The sequence below is a fragment of the Pipra filicauda genome, unplaced genomic scaffold (assembly GCF_003945595.2).
Source record: "Pipra filicauda isolate LSUMZ 115617 unplaced genomic scaffold, ASM394559v2 scaffold1_size10287979_pilon, whole genome shotgun sequence".
NCBI lineage: Eukaryota > Metazoa > Chordata > Aves > Passeriformes > Pipridae > Pipra > Pipra filicauda.
The window spans coordinates 9390287-9414861 of record NW_024104310.1 but is presented as its reverse complement, the minus strand read 5'-3'; the positions used below and the strand labels follow the sequence as shown (position 1 = coordinate 9414861).

Sequence of the window (24575 nt, the reverse complement as noted above, 5' to 3'; positions counted from 1 at the left end):
TCTGTACTCTATTACCACAGAGCCAAGTATGGTGTGAGTGGTAATGTCTCCTTGAAAGCACTTGCTTAAGTGCTGTAAGGATACAGGTCCTAGTTCAGCAGTGCTTACTGAAATAGAAACTGTATGTTACTTAAGAATAGAATGGATCTGGAATTATTTATTCATTGTTACTATTCATACACTTTATGTCAGAATCTATAGCTCTTGTTCTTGCCCAAAAGCAATGCAGAAATATATGATGTAAGTCCAGAAAAAATGTGAAATGGGTTTTCAGTGTCTTTTGGCTGGCATGAAAGATAACACTACCTGCTGAGGATTTATCACTAGCATCAGAAAGAAAGGAAGAGTTTGGTTTACATTTCCACCTTCTGTGTTGGTCTTTTTCTGTCACATTTTGTGGGCTGATGCCCTGCTAGCACCAGCAGTAACTAGCATTTGTGGAAAGGCTTTCTTTTATGTTTGCATGACAAGGTGCTGAATCAATACGAAGAAGAGGCACCTTCTTTCGAGATGTTTACAAGCAAAGAAAGGGGAGAAAAGCCCCTAGAGGAAGGCTCCCCAAATCAGCCCAATCCACTCATCTTCCAACAGCCTGTTCTATCAAAACAGCTAATTTAGGGTCTTATCACTCAGCATATAAAACAGCTCATGGATCTGAGATTAAACCCAGGTGGACTGGCTGCTGTCATCTCGTGATTATTACTTACTTGATAAATACAGGAATAAAACATGCTTTGCATCCATTTTGTAAATGGCTCCATAGAGCCATCTGGCCCTTCATGCAGGTTAGTGTTACTTACATTAAAGAATTACCCAGAAAACTCACAAAAAATCACATAAAATTTAGAGCTCACAAGGGAACAGCTACAGGGCAGGGTGGAAGTGTAAGCTGTGTTATAAAGCAGTTTGCAAGGCTTAATACAAAATTTCTAAATTTGGCGCCTTTCTTCTTTTTCAGGAATCACATATTTCATCCAAAAATTCATCCCAGCATCCCCAAATAAAAATGAACCCTCTAAACAGTCATCGGAAATAAACTGTATGACAGTTTGCTAAAATCTGAAAATAGCAAGAATATATTTCAATGTAATTAATCATAAAGCACTCAGGAGTTACATGGGCAAAAGGTAACTTTTTATTCCATAACAATAAAGTATATCTCCAAATAACAGAGCCCCTCAGGATTCCTAGCAGACTCAAGTTGTCTTTGTAATCTATCTCCTTTTTTACTCCATAGTAAGACAGTAAAAATACAGCACAAGTGGCTGGTGAAACAGGAGCTGCCAGATCCATTAAAAGGGTTTCCCACAAAGAGTCTCTAAAAAGAGACATTAGCTGGAAGTCGATTATACAGCCTATTTTCCTACTTGTGCTATGAGCAGACAAATCCCCAAATGCACATATGAATGTCAAACCAATTGAATAATCCCAAACTTGACATAATTACCTACTCCACCTTTCAAAATGGTCCTGGCACCCTTAAGCAGTAACTCATGCTGTGATGCAGAATATGCAGGTAGAAGATGCTTTGCCATTTGGCTTTTGATATCTGTGATATTCAACCAGTCTCTGAAGCTGACGAATTAAGAGGGAAAAGAGAATAAAATAGAATGCAGGAAGGCTGATGCTATGCATTGGCAAAGAGATCACGTTTTTGGTACCCTGTTATCTAACAATGGCATGAAAGGGTGGAGAAAACAAGCTCAGGAGAAAAACAACAAGCAAACATTAGCCAGAGGTTGTGTTTCCTTCTACTTACATGGACATACTGTGCACGTAAAGGATACAGGAAAGGATGACCTAAGTCACTACCACACTGTCACAAGGATTTTTCTATTGGTCAGTCACCAACAAGCAATTATGGTGTAAACTTTACAGGGCAACTATGTCATTCATACAAATCTTCCAGCAGAGAAAAGGATAATTATCTGACTAAAAATACCTCACTGCCGTAATTAGTTATGGTATTCTCTGGAGAATTAAAGCACATCGCCGTATCTGTTTGTAGAATTTCTGTGTTGTTGAGGAAAGTCAATGTTAAAGACTAAATTTTCACTTAATGAGTCAACATCATTTGTCTTGATCAAAGTTTTTTATAATACCATCAGTTTGTTTGAACCCTTCTCTTCTGTTGAGAAGAAATCCTTCTTTTGCCTTACATGTTGAACCGGCCCTGCAAAGGGATGAAAAACCCATTCCCGTCACTGACCACCAACTTCTAGGTAATGTTTTGCTCAATTTCTGTACTTTCATTCTCCCATGAATTTGTGATTTAGAGCACAAGGGATTACTTTGGCTGAGGCATAGTTAGGTAATGGTCTTTTTTCTATCAGGGGAGACAGACTGGTCAGCAGCATTGTCCTCAGCCCAACTATTTTTGCAAAGTATTATCACCATTTTATTGCTAATAGGTGCTCCATAGTAACCAGCTTGGAGTTAGATTCTCTCAAAAACCTTGTGATATCTATTCCTTTTGTGTCACTGTAATAAAAAAAAAAATCCACCAAAATCCATACTGGTATTCTGTACCCTACACTTAGTGAAGCTTGATTGCTTGCAAGAACTAAACAAATCAATAAAGCCATATAATTTGAGGTCTCTTACACATTCTCACCTTCCAAATTCATTGTGATACTCACCTATTTTGCTTTCCTCTGAGACAGCATATTCTCTTTTGTCCCTACATTGAATTATCCCTCTATACTTTATCACTTCCCGGTAATGCACCTCTGATACAGTCTCATGCTGTGTGTCAACCTGCTTGTACAGCCCTCTAAGAAACACTGCCCGTTTCTCTTCATCCTCTAATAAATTAGAAAACCATAATGAAATGCTATCAACGAGCATTTCCTGAGCATTGGTTCAGCTGGCAGCCAATAACCCACAGCTGTCATCAAGCACCTGATTTGGGATGCTCTTACCCACTGCACCACATCCAGCTGATCAGCCACATGTGTAATATGCCCACAATCACAGAAAGTGCACACTGAGAGTGCTGTGCCACTCCAGGACAGTCTGGGGAGCTCAGGAAAGGGCAGAAATGAGGAAAATAGGTTTGAGCGAGAAAGGTGATAAGAACAAGGGGTCTCTGGATCAATCAACATACAGAGCATGTGGCAACTGGTTGCCTCTGCTATAATTGTCTCTGTATTCCAGAGGAACTAACTTAAGTTAATGCCTGGGAAAAGGGAGGTAGATATATACCTGAGGAATACATGTTTTAGACTTGTTATGGGAAGAAATCATTTTTCTTGGAAAGAAGAGGGAAGGATCGTGACCCAGCAGGGTAACTCTGCTTGGGGGAAATGACAGAGCCAACACTAAGCTATCAGTGTCTCAGAAGGCATAATCGGTCCACACCTCATCTCAATCAAACCACTGTGAATAAGGAACTGCTCCACTCATACCCAGGAAAGCAAGGATCATCGATTGAGTGTGCCCAGAACCAGGAAGAAATTTTAGCAATTATTTGGAAGAAGGACATGAAATGCTATATACAAGGGATAGAGTGGAAGAACATAAGGAGCAGTGGATCATCAGGAAGAATGTTTGCATGGTTCTGTTTTTCAAATCTTTTAACAATTTAATCTCTAAGACTGAAAACTAAATCATTGCAATATGAGCCCAAAGGAGACCCTCTCTATAAGCTTGTCCTTGGTGTTTAGCGGACAACCAGAACAGCTCTCCAGTCATGCAGTGCTGTGAACGCCTTGCTACCCACACCAGAGAGGCTTCTTCAGAGGCAACAATCTCATATCAAGGTCACATCAGGAAGGGACAGCACATTCATACCTTGGGGACTTGCATTTTAGATGCATTTGTAACTCAAGCTCAAGCCGACTGCGATGGGGTCACAAGCCGCAGGCAGCACGCACGGTTAATATGTAAATCTGTCCCGCAAACATACAGAGGGTGTTCTGGGATTGGAAGCTGATTTTCCAGGCACCAAACCAAAGGTCTCTGAAACAGCAAAGCCAAGGAGCTGTTCCTTTGCAAATAATGTCATCTCAAGTTTGCACAACAACCATAAATAAAGTGTGATGGCAACACCAACCACGGTAATAGATGGACTGCCATGTTGTAAGATAATGCTGTTAATTCACCTTCCACAAACTGATTATCTATCTCGGTTGTTTTGTGATAATAATTCTTTATTAAAAGATTAGTTTCCAAATGGCACTTTTGAGAGCCTTATAATGCTGACAGTGCCGAAAGGGAATTTCAAGGCCGGCTTTAGGATTTATGACTTTGTGACGCAGAGGAGTAGAGTGGATGTTCTTTTTGTTACAAATGCAGCTCCAGAACCCACTTAGGCCACAGGTATTAACATACAGCTCGTGTGCCAGCTCTCACCCCTAGGAGAGCGTTAATCCAATCTGCCAACTGCTGCTGCACTCTAATACAGCTCTGCCCTGCCAAGCAATTACAAAAGCCTCCTTTTGCTCCCGAGCCACCTGTCCCTCACAGCGCTTCACTGGCACCAGCAAGCCCTTGCAGCCACTGGCTTAAAGGACAACTGTTCCATTTTTAACTGGTAAATAAAATGGCAGTTGCAAAGCACTCAGTAGGATTTTCGGACCAGCCTTTGTGTACTTGTTGATGCTCAGGTTATTTGAAGTAGCTGCAATGAAGTAATTAAGAATTAAAAATTAAGGTTATGAATAATGAGCTCGTTCTGTTGTTGCTCTTGTTTTAAACTTTTATCAATATTAACATCACATATATAAATTCCATGGTTCCCTTCCCCACCCTCTGTTCAGAAACTTGGAAATGAGAATTCATACATAGTTAATGTTGTGATTCTACCATATACCAAAAAATATATCCAAGAAAAATGAAAAGGATGAAAAAAACAACATTATTATGTAATAAGAGTACAAAAGTAGCTTAGGGTCAAATAAAAGTTTTAAAGCAGAGAGCATTTATCCCGAACCCAGGAAACATAGAACACTTTCAGATCCATACAGAGAAGAATGTACAATCATGATTCTCTTGTAATATCTGGGGTCATAATAACAGCTGCATTAGGTCAGACCCAAAGTCCATCCTGTTCACTATCCTGGCTCAGTAGCCCAAAGCCAATTTAGAAAGAAGACTAGAATTTATGATTTATAGTCATCCTTCCCCAAAATACTTTCCCAGGCTCTTGTACTTTGCAACTTGCAGTCCCTCTCTTTGCAGTTGTCTACCTTGAGGGATGTCCCTGCCATTGACCTTTCCAGTCATTCTTTACAAGCATTTACCCTTTTTGCACCTACAATCTCATGCAGCAACTCCCTTTTCCCAGACAATGGTGCCAAAATCCTGTTTGGGTATGATTCCTCTGAGCAGCCTTTGGTGTCTATTTTAGCCTTAGATTTACACCCTGGATTACACTGTTTATAGAGGCAATCCAGGGTAGCTGATAGAAATGGTGAGTTTATAGGGTTCACATTCACTTGACTGACTCTCACCTTCCTTGCCTTTGGAGTTACAAGTCTGAAGGCTCAAGGACAGCATGAGAAATCAATGTTTAATACTGCTTTTAATGAAACTGTAGATAATGCCTTCTTTCAATGAAACATTTCTTGAGCTGAGCAGAATGACTATGGAAAGGTTCTAAAAGCCTCTTTTTTTGTGAAGTTTACAATGCAAATTGTACAGCTTTGTAGCAATTATGTAAGAACCAAGCCATGAAAATGGGCTGAATGCTTAGTATATCTAATTAATTTATTCACTTTTAAATAATTCACTTTAGCATCAGAAATTAGCAATTGCGGAACCACAACATACGTTCTTTCTATTTAAAAAAATTATAAAAATTGCTTTTTCTACTATAACAGCTGAGAATGTGAATTCTACAAAGAAGTTAGCACTGTCATTGAAATCTTTCATGGTCTTAGGCTCAGGGCACTCTTAGAAGACTCAAAGAAAGGAATCCGAAACAAGGAAGATGAGACCATCAGAGAACACTAGAGAGCAACAGTTTAAAAGCACTGAAGTGGATGTGAAAGAAATAAAAGCGTTCAGATACAAGTCAGGGACCTTGGCCCAAAATCCTCTCTCCATTCAGTGAAAGATTAATTTTCAAGTTCCATATGAGATCAGAAGACTCAGAGCTGTATATCAATGTACACATGGACCTAATTCACTGGAGGAGGCAATTCTGTTTTCTGACATAAGGCAAATAAACTGAAATCACAACAAAAACAGCAGGACACTTTGTGTGTTATCACTGTGATACTGTGGACAACTTCCAAGGAGTAAATGGGCTGTGGTGATGACGAGCATCTCTTCAGAAAGCCATCAACAGCATCACTGTGTGGGGACTCTTCTGCTCTTGCACATAAAAATATGAGGACTCATGCATTTAAAGACATGACTAAAGCCCTATGATTCACTTCCCTTTTCGAGAAAGAGCTTCTTTTGAGCAGAGAATAAAAGAAAAAAGAATAGAAGGTTCCATTTTCAAATCTAGGTCATTAGCTGCCCAAGGAGAAACCTTAATTACTGGTTTTAACATGGCACTGGTAAAAACAGAGTTCTGCAGGCAGTCAGAGAGATAAAAGGCACTTGTTCAGGGTAAACACAGAGCCACATACTCCTTGGATTTAGGCATGTAACTCCGCTAAAGAGGAGAACATTTGCATCAGAAGATTTGCATTTCTGAGTACAGGAATTTCATTGGGGTGCTCTGCATAGCAAGAGTTGTTTTTCCAGAAGAGGGCACTAAATATATTTTTTTTACTATTTCAGTTATTAAAAAGTAAAAAAAAAAAAAAAGAGACTGGAAATCAGAAGAATTAGATTATAAACTCCTGCAGGCCACTTCCCATGTTTCCACATAGACACCAGAATTAAACTGTTTCTGATTTTGCTTTCTAAAGGTTTTTAAATCCCTGTTGTTTTCCCATTTGCATCCTATTTTTAATATACTTCTTTCCTTAACATTTTAAAATAATGACCTAAACTTATCACAGTCCAGCACAAAACAGGATTTTTATTGTCCCTAAAAAGCTGGGAAACAAAGTTATGCTAAAAAGCTGGAACTCCCCTCTAATGTAATTCTGAAGCTTCTCTATGTTGCAAGGAATTGAATTCTTTATAAAGTTCTAATTTTTTTCATTAATTTTCATTCCACTATTTATTTCATTCCTCTTAAAGCAAAGAAATTCCCCCAGGTTTCACTAAGATAGATTCCCATATGAATGCAAGAAAGAAAACTGCAATTATTTTACTGCTAACTATCTGAATTATACTATTTAGAAAACTCTGTAAAAATACCTTACCTATGCTTTACTAAAAAACAAATTGCAGTTTATTTTTAAGGCATTTTGTGAATCTTATTAGCATATTAATCTCTACCAGTTTGTTCACATTAGCTCATCTATACACTCAGAAAAGGAAGCAGAATGAGAAATATAACCTTTTGTAAGCTAAGAAAAATTGGTTATTTTTGTATCATAATGTCTTGCCTTGAGTCTTTTTTATCTTCTCTTCTCTGTTTGATGAAAATCTCATTTACTAAAGAAAATATTTATGGAGGAAGACTGCTGATAGCTGATACCGGTACATAATATACCTATGTACTCTTGCATGACAGGCTAATTATTTCTGAGTTTTGATGCTACTCTAGTCTTCCCTGAAACTGTGGATTTGCTTTTCAGTTTACTGATGTGTATCTGTGCCTGTGAATAAATGTAGGATACAGATTATTGGCCTTTGCTACACAAGCAAGGCTGTCTAACTTGGTTTGAAATAATAATTTTGCACTCAGTCATATCTGTGCAATTTCTATGGAAGTCTCCCAGCTCAAATCAGGAGACTTCTAGTTTATTCCTAACTCTGTTTATCTGCATTATTAGATGAACAGCAGGAGTTAATCCACTGTTTTTAATAGAAAGCAGTTAAAGCTCAGAGGTGGCACAGCAGCTGAAGTCAGCAGAGTCAGGTTTTAATGCTCTGCTTTTCATGCAGTTAGTATTTTGTTGCAATAATGGCAGTAAACAACAGTTTTGGAATGGAGACTTGATAAGAAATTGAGATTTGATACAGTTTTACCTAAACCATTGTTATAGAGGGAGCAGGAAACTGGAATACGAGGACGGAAGACTGCAGGAAGACCAGCTGTGCAGAGCTTTGCTTCCCAGCTCAGGCAAACCCATCATATTATGTTTTATGAATGCACTCAGATCACCATTTCAGAAGATCATTTGGAAGATCACCTAGTTCCAACCTCCCTGCTTTGGGTAGGGAAACCTTCTACTAGACCAGGTTCCTTCAATGTTGAGATGATCCCACTCCAAGAATACCTGCTGAGGATGAGGTGAGCACCCTTTCTTTGCATTTAAGGGGTGCAAACACATTTTCCATGAAAAACAGACACATGCAGCCTCCACCCAGACATTCCTCTTTGCTGACACTCATTGCCTTTTACGGAAAATAAAGAAAAAGTATGCAGACATGGGATATGTCTTTTAAGTCCACCTTTTTTTTTGCTGTTTCTACTGAGTTACAATGACAGATCCTTCATTTTAAATAAGAATCCCTTGCCCCATGGCCCAAGGAACTTAACCTCTAAAATTTCCCTGCAGTTCATTTGTTTAAGCTCTTAGTGTGCTCTAACTCCTTGTTTAAGCTATTTTTTTTCTGTAATTAAAACAAGCTGTGCCAAAGCAGAAGAATTGCTGTTAAGAGCAAAGAACCATTCAGGCTACATAAAGAAACACAGTTTCTGCTGGAGCTTTGTTGGGATTTCAAATGAATCACAAAGGTCCTCCAAACCAAATAAAATAAAGAATAGGTCTGACTTGTTTTCTTCCCCTATGTTAGTCCAAAATTCGTCCTGAAAGTTAGCAACAATGAAATTATTTTCTGTGGTTTCTCCTTCAAAAGAGATCTCTAGGATTAAACTTGTCAGTAATTATTGCTCCATTGGCCTGTACCTGTGTCCAAACATTTCTATTCTGAATAACAATGTGACAAAAACTGGACAGAATCATGACTGTTGAGTAGTAAGAACAAATATTCCCACCACTTGATAATGTTTACTCAATTAAAGTGTGTGTCCACTCTCCTGTAGCAAGAATTTGTAATTTTGTAAGCATGTGCAGCAGACAAAATTTGGCATCGAAAGGGCTCTACTGTCAGAGGCACGGCTGAGGACACCTGAGAAGACAGTGTTTGCACAACGCTGTAATAGAGTTTTGAAAACCCATAAATCCCTCTAGAGTTGTGTGGCAAACTTCCCTCCCTCTCTGCGCCACTGCAGATATCAAACATTAATTAAGCTGAAACAACTACTGATACCAACACACGACAGAGAAACTCAGCGTGTTGGTGTGTCTGACAGAGATATTGCTACTTCTGCCTGCACTGAGATTCACAGGTAGGAAAACCTCCCAGCTGCTGAGGTTTCATGTATTAGCAGCTTTGGTTTATTCAATGCAAGGTGACAGTGAAAAGCTGATGTTCTGGATTAGATACACTCCCCCAGGTCAGACAGAAAAGCAAATGGAAGTGTATAAATGTTTTTGAATCAACCTTCTCCAACGCCTTTGAAAATTCTGTTTTGTCTATCTTGCCGAAAATTGCAGATTAGGGAATTTCTGCATGGTGGGTTTGAGATTAGAAAAGATAGGCTGTCTTTCACAAGGGGTATTTTAAATAGATCATATTCATAATTAAAAAATCCCACCACGATCTCCTTTTAAAATAAATTATTGCCTCTAAATGTTGTCAAACAATAGCTGCTGCTTCAGTTTCAAACCCAAAGTAAACTCTCACTCACAAAATTAACCTTCTCTATGTTCTTAGCACTTTCTTGTTAATACAACACTTCTGGACACACAAGCCTTAGCTTTAGTTATGTAAATGTAGCTGGAGTGCTGCTGTCCTACTACAAAGAGGATAAAAAGAACTTTATTAAACAAGGTTATTTACACTACTGATCTTGGCTGTTAAAATAATATGACTCAAAACAGGATCTGCAAGAATAAGGAGAAAAAATGTGGTCCCCATCTTCAGCCTGGAGCCCCAGAATCATCTCACCAAAAGCCCCCGCAGTCATGTTCATAAAAATGCTGCCATTTTCAGAAGCTGTGAGCATTTAATTGAAATATTAAAGATTAGCTGAATGGTATTAGTAATATTTATTCTATGGGAAGCAACTGAAGATGTTGCTTTCATGAAAAGACCCCAAATTTAGCAAATTATCAGATTTAATGAGTGGTTGGTCTGTGTGGTTCCACTAATTCATTAAAAACTTGGCTTCTGCTCACTACAAAAGTACTGAATGACTCCTCTGGTGAGTTGAGAAAAGAGAAGATACTTTGCTTGAAGATACACACAAGCACAGATGTAATAACTGAAAAATATTTTAACTAATATAAACTGCACATTATTAAGACTGATTTATTTTCTTCTTTTTATTTAGGAAGTGATTTATCCTAATACATTATTTATCCTGATAACAATTCCTATTTCTCACAAGTATACAAAGTTGCAGTGCTTTAGGCTTGAAAATGTTGGAAAAATAGTTTTAGCCACCAGCTAATAATAGTGAACACTGCCCTTTTATTGTGCAGCTTTCCAGTAGAGGAGTCCTTCTGGTTTATGCGCAACAAGGATTCAAAACTGCATTCATATTGAAAAAAAGATATGAAAAACCATAAACATAAACTTTTTCCTTCAAAATGCCCCACTCATAAACTACTGTTTTACAGCAAACGCCAAAAATTAAGCAACAATCACTAAACCAGGTAGCATTATTTTATGGTTCTAATATTCTATCTGTGCTCACTTTATCATGGAATCGTTATAATTTTCACTGTTTCCGAAAACAACATTGGGTGGGAATGAAAAAAGTAAATTTGAAATATATTTATTGCCACAGAAAGAAAACAGATTTATATATACCTATTTCTAGCCGTGGTAAATTCATTTCAATTAAGTAATAAATATCATGGCTACAATATGAGCAGTATTACTGATGATAGTTATGACAGTGTTTAATTTTTGGAGGCATACTTATCATAATAATGGTTATCACCTAGTTCAAAAGGAAGTTGTGAGGATTCATTAATATTTATACCCATTAATGTTTTGGAAATAACAAGTGTTATATTATTTTAATTTTTACACAACTAATTAAAGCAGTATTGACGCTGTAATTGAACCATAAGCACTAAACCTGTTCATTCCACATGACAACCAGTGGAATAGGTTGTTATTGAAGGAATTGAAGGAAATTGAAGAAATAGTAAGAAATAGTGGTAAAAACAATAGTAATATATTGCTTTCTGTAAATAATGCTTTTTTACTTCATTCACACTCTAAATACAAAGTCTATGGTCTGGCCTTGGTCTTTTTGAAGTGTCTTTGGTCCCATCACTCCTGTTAGAGATGCGGCAAGAGTCAGGGAGAATAGAAATACTGAACTCACCATATGAACTGCTCTAAAAAATAATAGTTGTGTCTGTTCAAATTACCACAAAGATTAATTCTTTGCAGCCTTCAGCATTATAAAAAAGCATTTCTTTAACTGCAAAATAGGTAACAGCATCTGTTGAAAAATGTGAGCTGCAAAAAGTCTCTAAGCCCTAACTTTGTTCAGATACCTTTGCAGTTTGGTTCATATGAATCAGCCAGGATATCTGTGTGTAACTGCTCTTAACTAGCACAAACACGGTAATGGACTGGCAAATTGGAGATGAAGAACAAATAGCTTTAAGAATAATCCTGGCCACTTTATTTCCTCTCTTGCATGATGACAACACTTATTCATAATAAAGGCAATTAAGTATTCCCTATTTAATGTCTCACTGTGTCACTCAAGAGAATCACTTTTCTTCTCACCTATTTCCTCTATTTCTTTTATTTCATTACACAAACTCCACTCATAACTCTGCCACAGAAAGCCACACAAGTAGTTTTCTTACTCATCTTTACTCTTATTCTACCACAACCCCTCACAGAAATGCTACTGGATTTAAGAGGTGTTTTGTCACTTGGCTATTTCAGAAATCCCTTTTGGAGACCATGGAGAACCACAGAGGTGATTCCAGCCCACAGACATCCGTGTCTCCCTGGGAGGCTTGCAGGGAGCATGGAGCTTGCCCAGCTTGCCATGTGCTGGGCAAGAGTGGCTTTGGCCTGACACCACCAGAGACAGCCTTGACCCTCTGCACTCTTTCTGCTGAGATGCCTCAGCCAATCCCCATTTGTCCGTGTGTTTCGGGGCGACTAAACCCTGTATCAGAGCCCCATGCACTTGTTTTGGTGAGGGATGATTTGAAATCAAAGCTTCTCTACATATGTATTTATTCCCTGATGCTTTCCCCAAACTTCACCCTGTTGTTTCAGCCTCAGGTTGCACCTTGCTTCAGTGTAAAGAAATAAAAAACACACAACGGAAAAACTGCAGGAGTATTTGAAGGCAAAGAAGCCTGGTGCCTTCCCCGTGACCTTTCCAGATAAAGAACAAATCTTCTGTGTTCAAGGTTAGAAAAGCTCCCTATTAGCACAAGGCTTACCCAGAATATTGCTGCCTGAAAAATTAAACTTCTGTAAATATAAGCACTGCAAAAAAGCATTTACAATGAAACCTGACAGCCTGACTAGCCACAGTGTGCCCACGCCAGTCTCACAGCTGCCTGCCAAGCCTCCTGGGAGAAGTATATTTTAAGGAACATGCTTTAATTCATTATCCTTTAAGATGATGAAGGGATACAGCAGGAAAACACATATTAGTTGCCTCAGTGGCTTTGCAAAATAGGTGTCTGCCAGTTCAGTGCTGTGTTATTCCAATGTGGGTGTCAGTGCTGTTACCCAGACCAACACTGAGCAGAGATGCTTCTGTGCAAATAAACAGAAGAACTATAGGAGGAACTATTATTGGCAGGAAATGACTTCGCAGCACTTTTCTTTAAAATATTCCACTTCAGTGGAGTGACACACTGTGCTCTTGCATTTTGATGTTTATTCCTAGCTAGTATTAAAAATGGAGATTGAATCCATTAATGTCAGAATTAAGATAAATGATAATTCATATTATGCAAATTAAGATATTATACACATATGTAAATACAGCACAACTTGTACTGTGTACAAAAATGATGAAAATATTTATATCCACAAACAATTAAAAGGCAGCACATCACACTTACAAATGGAAAAAGAAAAAAGAAACACTTTCTGACACCTATAAAATAAGTACACAAAAATTACAAGACATTCCCTTTTTGAAATTGTAGAATTAATCTTTAAAGACATGTCCTTTGCCAATACATGTCCTGAAATTTCCTTTTGACTTTGAAACAAGGACAGCTGCTCACAGCTTTACTAATCAATTTCTTGTGTTGCAGAAAACAGTATAATTTGAATTTTGTCCAAGAATACAGTTTGAAATACAGAAAATGTGAAAAGCTAACTAGGATGCAATTATTTGTAGCCACAGTCTGCATACCAAGTGAGAAGAAAGCTGAAGAAGTAATTTAACAGTTATTGCTACTTTAATACTCAAAGAGCCACCCATCATGGCTTAAGGATGCAATAATCAAGAATGAATCTAACTACCTTTTTATTAGTATGTTTCATCTTAAAAAAAAAAACAAACAACAAAAAACCAAAAGAAGTCAAACCAACAAACTTTGTTTTCTCCATAAACATGGGTCTTAGAGGAAAAAAAGAGGGGGTTTTGTTTTGTTTTATTTTACTTCAGAGGACTATTTCAGGAACTCTTGCTATATATGAATATCTGAACAATTTGCAACGTTCTCTTACACTGAGTCAGATATGTCACACTCTGAAGTCTTCCCAAAGGTCATTTTTCAGCTTTCCACCTTGGGTTTTTCTCTCTGGAAGAAGATGTGGTGTGAGGAAAGGGGCACATGGCTGTGTGCTGCTCTGTCTTCTCCAGCCAGGCATCTCAGGGACCACAAACACACTTGCCTGTACCTCAAACACAGATCTGCAAGCACTGACTAGCAGAGAGGAGGATGCAGGGGAAACACATCCAGTCCATCCCTTTCCATTCCCATCCCCATCCCCCTCCTTCCACATTGCCTACATCAAGCACTCCTCTACAGGCTGGGCACAAAGCCACAAAAGCCCCTGTAACTTTGCTTCTTGCAGATTTTCTGAGTGGGCAGCCCTTTCAGTGGATAAAGGTTGATAATAAAAAGCGAATTCATTGTTACCCTTTTTTAGACATGATTTTTTTTGTAATCTTATTATATTTTTTGTCATTATAGACCTTTCCCTGTCATTCTCAAAGGAACTGAGGAAGCCCTTTCTCCTCAGGGCTCTTCCGACTTGCACAGTGCATCTGAGCCGTGTCGGCAAAGCCAAAGCCAAAGGCCAATTTCCACTAAAAGAACTGAATTTTACAAAACATCTCTGGCTCACAAAGCGAGGGGCTTTTAGGGAAAGGCTCTGCTTGCTCAGTGGCCCTTAGACTGTCTTCCCCATGTTTAGAATTAACACTTCAACATCCATCTCTGTCTAGATCTCTGATAAGCTTCAGGTAAGTGAAGTCACATGGGTTGTAATTTCCCAGGAAAAATCATTATGAATTATTCCTAAAGTTTCTGATACAGTCATATTTTAACATTTTCTAACACCAGGCATGGTTCCCCTGACTATTATAGTACTGAGTCAGGAATAACTCCAAAGATGATAGCAGAGAATTCAGATGAGCAACAGAGCCACAACATCTACTGCCTAAAGGATTGACAAATTTCCTTTGGTTAGCAGCTGACATTTTATTTATATTATGGAAAAAGAATTACAGTTTCTAGTGAATTAGTTATTTTCATTTTGAGGAATTGGTGCAATTCTAGATTATGGAAATGAAATGTATAGGGTTTATAGTTCACCCAAGTACTACAGAATAGCTATCATTCAAATATTTCAGGCCTTATACCAGCAAAATTGAAAAAGAATATAAATATTATTCATGCAGAAGAATTTCTTCTCCCATGTTTGATTCTTTGGTCATCATTTAAAAATGACTCATTACACTTTTCACTTTTGAAGTTTGGTAGAAAATTCACTGTAATCTAGAACTTAGTAGCAACCTAATGGTGATTTTTTATGAGTGATTTATACCTAAACCTCTGAAGAAAAGGATTTATAATGAAAGTGATAGCTCAACCCTAACTGCAGCACTGGGAATGGTGACACCATAATTAATGTATTATTTCAGTTGTGGGAGACACTGACAGTAGCTTTTTATTCTGGGGAAGAAATTTATAGGGCAGCTGAAAAAGGCACCGTGGAAAAAAAAATCACAGAAGAGGAATAGAAATACTTGTAGCAAAGACATGTCCTTACAATCCCCCTCCCAAAGAGTATAAAATCCTGGCAATGACAGTGTTTCCTCTACGGTCTAATTTATACCTTTCTCCTCTACTAGATGGCAGTGTGACATGCTCTCAGAATTGCTAAGTGAGGGGGTTTCTTACTTTGTTTCATAGGAAGCAATTAATTTGAAATATCATCTTACTGGCATAAAAGTGGAAAAAAAAAAAAAAGGTTTGCCACTGGCTGTGTATTTTGAAATCAAATCTAATTTACTTACTGGTTCAACATCAAAAGCAAAAAGTGCATATTCCCGGTCAGGTGATACTTCATATCGGATGGCCTTTAGGGAGACCTAGAAAATAAATAAAACATTGAAATAAATGTTTTTGTTTTCAAGTTAATGACACCTAGAATTAATTGTTATGACCATGTCTCTAAAAATAAAAAATGCTGCCAGATTAAGTGTTTTGGAAAATAAAATATCATATCTTTTTTCAAACATCAGAAATGTTATGTGGGCACCTATAAGAGAAAGACTAAATGCATTGTGACTCAGAGCACGCAGTTATCTCAAAAAATCAGAATTTTCTCTTACTGCAAAGTGGCTGGTGAGGTGGTAGCTGTAGGCAGTAGTTAGAAGAAAACTCTGATAAATGGAAATTTATTAATTCCCTTTTGTTCTCTGTATCCACTGTCCGGTGCAGGCGATGACAAACAGTAAACAGCTTCTGGAGCAAACTAGTATTAGAGACACCACTACCTCTCCCAATTAGGACAACACTGAGGAAAATTATTCCATTTTCCCCAGTTAAAAGTCTTTGGGATGCTGTGGTGATAAGGCTTTCCAGGTGCACCCTGACCGGGGTTCTGCTAAAAGCAGCACTGTAAGTCTTGCTAACAGGAAGAGATGCCAAAATATCTCAGACTTGTCAGGAGTCACCTTTTTCCTGCTCCACTTTTCATTTGTATAGTGAAGCCATTTCTCCTTGCCAGTGTGTTTCAATATAATACATTGCTGGCACAGATGGCACCGAGGTCAAAGAGAGGTGGCACTCACATGTCACTCATCCACTCACTGCTTTTTAAACCTCACCCTCTCACCTAACACAGTAGATGTAAGTCCTTGAGAGATTCCCATAGAGCAAAATGGAAAGGGGAGTTTGGGCTGCAGGGAAATGGGGAATTTGAGCTGCAGAGAAATGCAGAGCACCCTACTGTCAGAGTCCTCCCCAAGGCCAGTGATGCTGGATGTGGTGTGGGAGGAGCCCAGGGGATTGCCAAAGGTGGAGGGGACTGGTCATACCACCATAGAATGATTTGGGTTGAAAGGGACCTCTAAAGGTCATCTAGTCCAACTCTCTGCAGTAAGCAGGGACACCTTCCACTAGAACAGCCCTGCCCAACCTGGTATTGAATGTTTTCAGGGATGGGAAATCCATCATCTCTCTGAGCAATCTAGCGGGCTGATGGCCCAGCATAGATCAGGATGGGGGAGGTACAGGGCAGTGTGAGAGCCAGCAGTGTCAGCATGAAGGGAGATTTTATATATTCTCCATGTTATACTAATAACATGTTATACTAATAATATGGAAAAAAGAAAACAAGCCAATGTATCAAAAGTTTTCTGACCCAGGGCTGTGAAGGAAGAGTAAAAAGACAACATGGCTGGGTGAGGTGTAACAGCAGCTCTTGCACTGGGACTTCCTGGATTAATGTGGAGGTGATTTGAGAGGGCAGAGGAACAAGGGTAGAACAGGCAAGTAGGGAAGCAATGGCATGAAGATGTATGATTATCTTATAGCACTGTGTTTTTCTCACAAAAATACAATAAAAAAAAAAAATAAAAACAAAAAACCAAACAAACAAAAAAAAACACAAACAAAAAAAAAAAACCAAACAAAAAAACAAAAAACAAAAACAAAAACAACAACAAAAAAAAAAAACAAACAAAAAAAAACAAAAAAAAAACCCAAAACAACAAAACAGTGGAATAAATGGAGGCAAAACAGAAGCAGTTTGACTCCAACAGACCTTGACATTGAAGGAAGCCAGCTCATGCCTTCACCCTTAGCAGAATTGTAAAGAAAGGTAAAAGAGGATTGCTTATGTGATGTAGCAAAGGTTGAAGGTTAAATGCAGCATTTGAAGTTTAAGGTTGGGTCCTGCAATAATAACTCAGTGACAAATTCTTTGTCTCATTAAAAATATTTAATACAATTAATGCACTAACTTCTGCCACAATGCTGGCTTCATCTGCTACAGAAAACAATGTTACAAACCACTTTTATCACTATAAGTAGTACACTACCACCTACTAATATCTTTTAAGAATAATTTCTTAGGGTTTCTCTCATATGCAACTCTACTTCCACTCCTCAACACTAGTCATAAACAACACTGAAATTGCATTTCAACCATTAGGCAAGAAAAATCAGCAAATATGCAAACTAAAGGACAAGTATTTGCATGGAGGAATGAGAGAATGACAACAACCGAGAGAAAATGATATCAATTGTCTTCTATATTAAACATGCAAAGATGAGAATTATGCATCTTTCAATTATATATGATATGCAAGACTAGCTTCAAATATCTATATGATACTTTCCAGCAGTATGAGAGAAACTGAGCTTGCAGGATAATAATAAAAGCTGGAGTTCATTCTCACATTATCCATCACTGCATAGCCCATAGTATTAACAGTGTATTGCTTCTCCTTGACAGTACAAGAAGTTGAAACCCAAGTCATTTTCTGCTTTACTGATCCAGCTGCAAGAGGACCATGAAATTCAGCTACTCATTACAGAAAATACTTACAATTTTTTTGTTTTCTATTAATATTGTTGAATTGTTAGTTTCGACATTCCTCAGAATCACTGTGCCATTCTGGTTTCTATAAATGAATTCAGTATCTGTAAGGAGGAAAACAAAAGAACATTAAGGAAATCTGAAAATGTTTGTTTGTGTGGAACCTAATTATGGACTTGAACCAAAAGTCCTGCTGGGAACTTCCTTCTGAAGAACACAGATTATTTTTTAAAATAGACATTGATAAAAGTGGCTTTCAGGACACTCATAGTGGACAGGGTTTCAGGACACTCATGGTTAGTGTTTGTCACATGTTTATTATGCCACATTTTCTTGTAGCTGGATGCAATGTTTTGAATGTACATACACTGCTTGTTACATTGCTAGTGTACAAAAGACTAAGTCAAAAAGCATTCCTTAGGCTTAAAGGTTTCCAAGATCCACAGTCTCTGTAGGAATTTAATAACCTTAGGAAGAAAAGGCAAATCACCCTCTACAAAGCAGATTCTGGAACCTAATATTGTGCAGACATTCCAACTCTGACATTTGTTTTGCAAACTTTTACTGGAGGAGATGCATGTAAAGAAATCACCATTTTCACATGAAAAAAAGACAAATCAGCTCGTCTCTATTGCACTTTGGGACTACTCCAGCTCTCAGGACATCTGGACAAGGACAAGAATCCCTCTGGTAGCTGCTGCACAGTGGGAGGGCAGTGTCCAGCTCTCAAAGCTCACAACATACTTGACAGAAGGGCTGGGATAGACATATGAAAGGAACTCCAAATGAGGGTTAGGTAGCAGGTCAAAGGCTCAGGATGAAAAACATTATAATAATAAAGGGATGTCCTAAACTGAAGCTCAAGTTTGATCGGTGCTTACATGCACTGCCCCACAGATAAAACATAAGTTCCAAGCGCACTGCCATTAAAAGAGTCAGCAGCTTTTCTGGGCACAGGACTGGGGTTATGCCTTTTTTGCAACCTGGCTAAATTGAGACTGAGAACTGATGGATCCTACTAAACTTCTGCTTCCAGTTTCAGTTAGGGAAACAATTCCTCATTGCCTACCCTCACTGTGGCTACCCCAGAGATGAGTCAAAGAGGAGTTTAAATCCTCCAGGACTCGTACAAGCACAGATCCATCTCAATATAACCTCAGAGGTGTGCACTGCCCAGCTTGGGGTAACCTGCTAAAGACAACACTGGGTCTAGAGACTTTCAAAACTTTGGTGTACAGACCCAGCACACTTCTTATTCAGCTTTCAGTCTTTTGTTTCCAAGCTGATGATGACAATCCTCATGGCAGTCATTACGTTATGAAATGCTCTGAAAGTGCAGACAAAAAGCTTCTACGCTCTACTTATTGCTATCAATAAAAAATCTCCTCCTCCATATCACAGATTTACATGTAAGTTGAGGAAGAAAAAAAGCTGCTCTGAGTTTGGGATAAATCATAACCCATGAGGCCAAATGGTTGCTGCAATACTGATGATTCTCTCCAAACCACAAAGTTTTAAAGACTTTATGATTCTCAGCGTCCAAATCAGAGCAACCTCTCTTCAGACTCATAGGTAAAGTTCTCAAAGCATCTCTTTTTTTTAAATTATGGAACAAATTTTATCAGCACCTTTGTCCCTGAATAAAAATGGTGGATCTGAAATAGATTAAGGCTTGCATTTGTCTTTAAAATATTCCTTCATACAAGTTATGACTGAATGAACTAAGATTCTTAAACCTGGGAATGAACTGATTGAACAGAACTGTGACAGAAGTCAAAAAAGTCACAAGCAGTATGGAGAAGATAAATAATGCATGCTCATTCCCTGCCTTTTCCAAAATAAATACTGGGAAGCACTAGATGACACTAGCCAGTGTCAGGTTTAACACAAATAAAAGGGATTATTTCTTCATGATGAAGGCGAACAAGCTGTAGAAGTCACAGCCACAGAGTAGAATGGGTGCCAAGGCTGCAGGTGGATCCAAACAAGAATTACAAAAATGGAAGAAAAATCCATCAAAGATTATGGGTCTTGAAGGGAAATGCTTTTCAGGAAGCCCTCGAACCTGCCATTGTGAGGGACTAGAAGAATATCCTGAATCATCATCTTGAGAAATGCACCTGCTTTTTAGAATCTTCCCTAAACATTCGCCCTTGTCCTGGACCATATACCAGAGGAGACAACCTCTGGGGTCTGATCCAGTACTAACTTATTTACAACTCTAACTTCCAGTTTCTGTGTCTGGATCCTGAAGAAATGTCTTTTTGTCAACAATTTAGGAAGTAACACAAGAAAAAGTATTATTGCTTCCTACACAACTTGTCTTTATATCTTGAGGCCATGAAGGCTGAGGAATCATTTTTTATGAGGAAAGTATACAGTCCAAATTACTATTTTCAAGTCTTCCAGAAATAACAAGAAAAACTGAACTTGAGAGACAGAGTATTACCTAATTATCAGACATTTCGGAAGGGATTACTGCTTTAATAATCACCCTATGTCAACAACACAGAATGTTTTCCAATTACACACTACATGCTAGGCAGAAAAAGCATTTGGATAATTGTAAGCCTCTCAGGATATTGCCTAATTACAGGAAAAAAAAAGCAATGAAACTCATCTCAAAGTTCAGTACACAGGTAAAGTAGCTTATTAATCTAATGAGTCTGTGGACCTGTTTTTTGAACATCACAGGAACTGAAGGAAGTTACATTACTGCTCATAATGGCATTGCTACTAAATTTTATTGTTCCCTATGCTCCAAAAAAACATAATGCTTTAATAAACTGTGAAACTTGAAGAAGATTACATAAAAGTTGCTCCATGGTTGGAAGTAGGAGACAACACGCTTTCCCTTTATTTGTTAAAGTGTAACAAGTTTAAAATCAGGTGCTAATCTGCTGCATGCATATCTAGAATGTATAAGGAAGAATAAATGAAGCAGTGCTGATTTGTTAGGGCTGTAAATCTTGCTATTATATTCAATACAAGCCATCAACACAGCATCTGAATTAATGAACAGAAAATTGGTCTGCTTAAGAGAAGAACAAATTGATCTGCATTATATTCCAAGCAAAACACTGTGAGGTTTAGCTGGTCTTAGTCCTCAAAAGAATCAATGAATAATATTCCTGGACTTCTGTTTTGAAATGTGTGATTTGTTCCAGTGCAAAAGCATTTATTTAAATGGGACATACCTCAATCAAAGACAGAAAGCAGCAGCTTCTGTCTGTAATGAATTCTGTCCAGTGAGCTAATGAGAATCTGCAGCCTGATTTATAGTTGTCACCACAGCTGATAAAGGTCACCACTGCATCTCATTTTTTATATCTGCCTTTCGTTGGGGCTGGTGTTCAGTATAAACGATGCTGAAAATTATAACTTTCAGGCATAAAAGCATTTATTCCATTTCTTCAATCTTTCTTGGGTTTCTTCCATCTCTTTTTTACCCAGAGGCTGTGGATGCCCCATCCCTGGAGGTGTTTGAGGCCAGACTGGATGGAGCTCTGAGCAACTTGGTCTAGTGAAAGGAGTCCTTGCCCATGGGGTTGGAACTAGGTGATCTTTAAGGTCCCTTCCAACCCAAACCATTCTATGATTCTTTGATTCAATAGCAAAGTTCACTTCACTAACTCCTCACCCCACTTTCAACTTCCAGGAAATTGTCTGGTTGGTAGAATGTATTTAGTGTCTGTGAGTATAGACACAAATATGTAGCCACACTTACAAAAGTGACTGATTACAACAAACAGTGATTTCTAGAAATAATGGAGCAGCCTTGGGGCTGTACAGAGTCAGTGTAGAGGAATGGGGGATCCTCAGAAGAAACTTCTGAAAACCTGCTAAGCAGAAAGGGTGAAATCAGAAAACCCAAGACCAATGACATATTTGCAGTGCCACATCTTCTCTATTTCTTTGTACACATCTTTCTTAAATTCAGTCAGGAAATATGCACTCAGAGAAAACAGACCTAGCGAGAGGGAGCTCGTGTCCCTTGCAGTCACTGAGCCTTTGCCAGGAACAGCACACACCTGGGCTTGCTTAGCCTGGCAGCTCTGCCTGCTGGCCTCCTTTTTAGGATGAAAAAGAAGATAAAAATAAGGGATTTTTCTTAAGAAAATAATGCATTATGCACTGTAGTCCCAATGCAGGTTTTGCATTTTCAGGCATGCTAGTTGGCCGACCCTTTCCAAAGTTTTTCCATTGGAAAAGGCATGAGGTCTCTGGAAATTTGCCCACTGGTGCTGTTGTGATGCTGAACCTGGAACTGGCAGTTGAAACTGAGGAGAAAGATCACGAGGCTGTCACTTGGTATCCTTCGTGGATCCCAAGTCATCAATTCAATCTTCAGAGGCAGCCTCAACAGCCAGTAATAAAACGCTGGACAACATAAAGAGAGCAAGATGACAGCATGGACCATTTGCCATGATATAAAAGAGGAGAGTACAAAAATTCATGGACAGCTGATAAACTGATGTATTAGAGAGAATGCCCCACCCCTAGAAGTGTTCAAGGCCAGGCTGGACGGGGCTTGGAGCAACAGGGTTTAGTGGGAAGTGTCCCTTCCCATGGCAGGGGGTTTGGAATGAGATGATCTTTAAGGTCCCTCCCAATCCAAACCATTCTATGATCTATGAAAGAGGCAGGATACATCATCTATCATCCCTAAAATAGGGCTGCCTCACTATGGACCACTGAAAAGGGCCAGGTTTGAGTACAAAATAGCATAAGTTATTGCTGTGGTGAGAGACCCAGCATTGGGATAGAGGAGCACTTACCTGAACCAACCATGTTCTTCATTGCTATGTGTCAGACTGGGCACCAGAATAAGCAGCTCGTCACAGACAAGAAGGTTTAGGACAACTTTACTTCTAGAAGGAGTAAGTTTGAGCACTGGCAGTGCGAAGAAGTTGAAGGAATTACATCCATTGACAGGAACACAGATTTGCAATATCATCAGTGCTCACAAATTTAATGCTGACAAGGTAGTGTTAGGTCAAAGGTTGGAACTGATGATCTCAGAGGTCTTTTCCAACCTAGTTGATTCTGTGACAGGAAGACTGCAATTTTAGTAGGACGGATGTTTCTTCAGATAGAATTGGTATTTTCAGACTGGCAACACTATGTACTACACTTGTATTCATCTGGAAAAATGCATGAGGATGAGGCAGTGGAATTAAAAAAAATATTATGCTTGTTTAGCATTTCAGCAAGTTTTCTGAAGGGGCAGGTGAGTCCTGGCACAGTGGATGGAGACCAGAAGTGGGGAAAACAGTGGTTGTGTCCCTTTAGGTGGACTTGGGCATGTCACAACTCTCAACCCAGCACACACACACACCAGAGCCAAAGAGAAGGGTCTGGGTGGAGAAGGCAAACTCAGACTATCCACAGACAATCTGCAGCACACAGGAAAAATCCACTGCCTTGTAGTGACTACCCACACTTGCAGGACTGGGGGAGGCTGACACTTCCCATTGCAACAGAGTGTGTCTCTGTGGGAACAGCACCACGACTGAAGCAGACACCCAGGCTGGCTGTGGCTCAGCAGCAGGGAGTGTTCATCACTGTGACTATCAGCATTTGCATCCATAAACCAGCCCACGTGCAGCAAAGCCCAACGTGAGAGAGCAGCCCATCAGCACCAGCATCCCCTCAGTTCACGTGAGCATCTCCCAGAGAAAGTAAACTGGGGAGACTCAGGGTTTCCTGTAAAAAAGTGGCTTTCCGAGTGGCACACAGGGTGGAAATAGGACAGGCTGGGGTTAACAGGTTGCTGTGTGTGGCACCAAAACCTTAAAAAAAAACCCTAATACTGCCAGATGCAGCAAAAGCTTGGCCTTATCTTCAGAGGCTGGTTTTGAGAGAGAGAAAGCTTGGACATAATGGAAGCAGAGAGGTAAACAACAGAACAGGGTAAATTCACAGAGGAAAGAGAAACTTTCAGAAAAACAATGCAGCAAACATTAACAAGGACCACGAAACAGGAGGAATAAGGTGCAGCATGATATGAACAGGGAGGAGGATGAACACATACAGGCTTACGGAAATACTTATTTTACTTTGCTTTCATGAAAGGGGAAATTGCATTTTATTTACTAGGTCTGCAGGATTATTGACTCACTTAGGACAGTGTCTGCCTAACTGGGGTCATGTAGAAGAGTGGACTTCGAGGACCTGCAGCCCCTGGGGCAGGTAGGGTTTACTCCTCAGAAGAGCACTAAGAATAGACATTGAACAAATGCTAGGACTGTGCATGCTTGCTATCTGCTGCAAAACTTCACCACATAGATCAGAATGCAAAATAAAAGCACAACCAGTCCCCGATGGAAACCTATTCAGGTGTCCAGACAGATGCAATCACAAACTCAGGTGGAAATAAGACTGTTGTGATGATGCATTTAATGCCATGATCTGTTGTTCTTTCAAGACATGCTGCAGTGCATCTATTTCATATTTATAAGACGTACCCACAAACAAGTGACTCT

At 39.0% G+C, this 24575-nt stretch overlaps 1 protein-coding gene across 4 annotated transcripts in view; it reads right to left on the bottom strand.

The window, feature by feature from the left end:
* The window catches only part of DPP6 (dipeptidyl peptidase like 6), a 547732-nt gene that overhangs the window by 122644 nt on the left and 400513 nt on the right, over positions 1–24575 (bottom strand). For all 4 annotated transcript variants that reach the window (XM_027727817.2, XM_027727819.2, XM_027727815.2 and 1 more), the window contains exons 4-5: positions 18100–18194; positions 15560–15634 (exon numbers count right to left, since the gene is read on the bottom strand). In XM_027727817.2, the coding sequence (XP_027583618.1) occupies positions 15560–15634; positions 18100–18194 (170 nt within the window). The remainder of the gene's footprint in view (positions 1–15559; positions 15635–18099; positions 18195–24575) is intronic.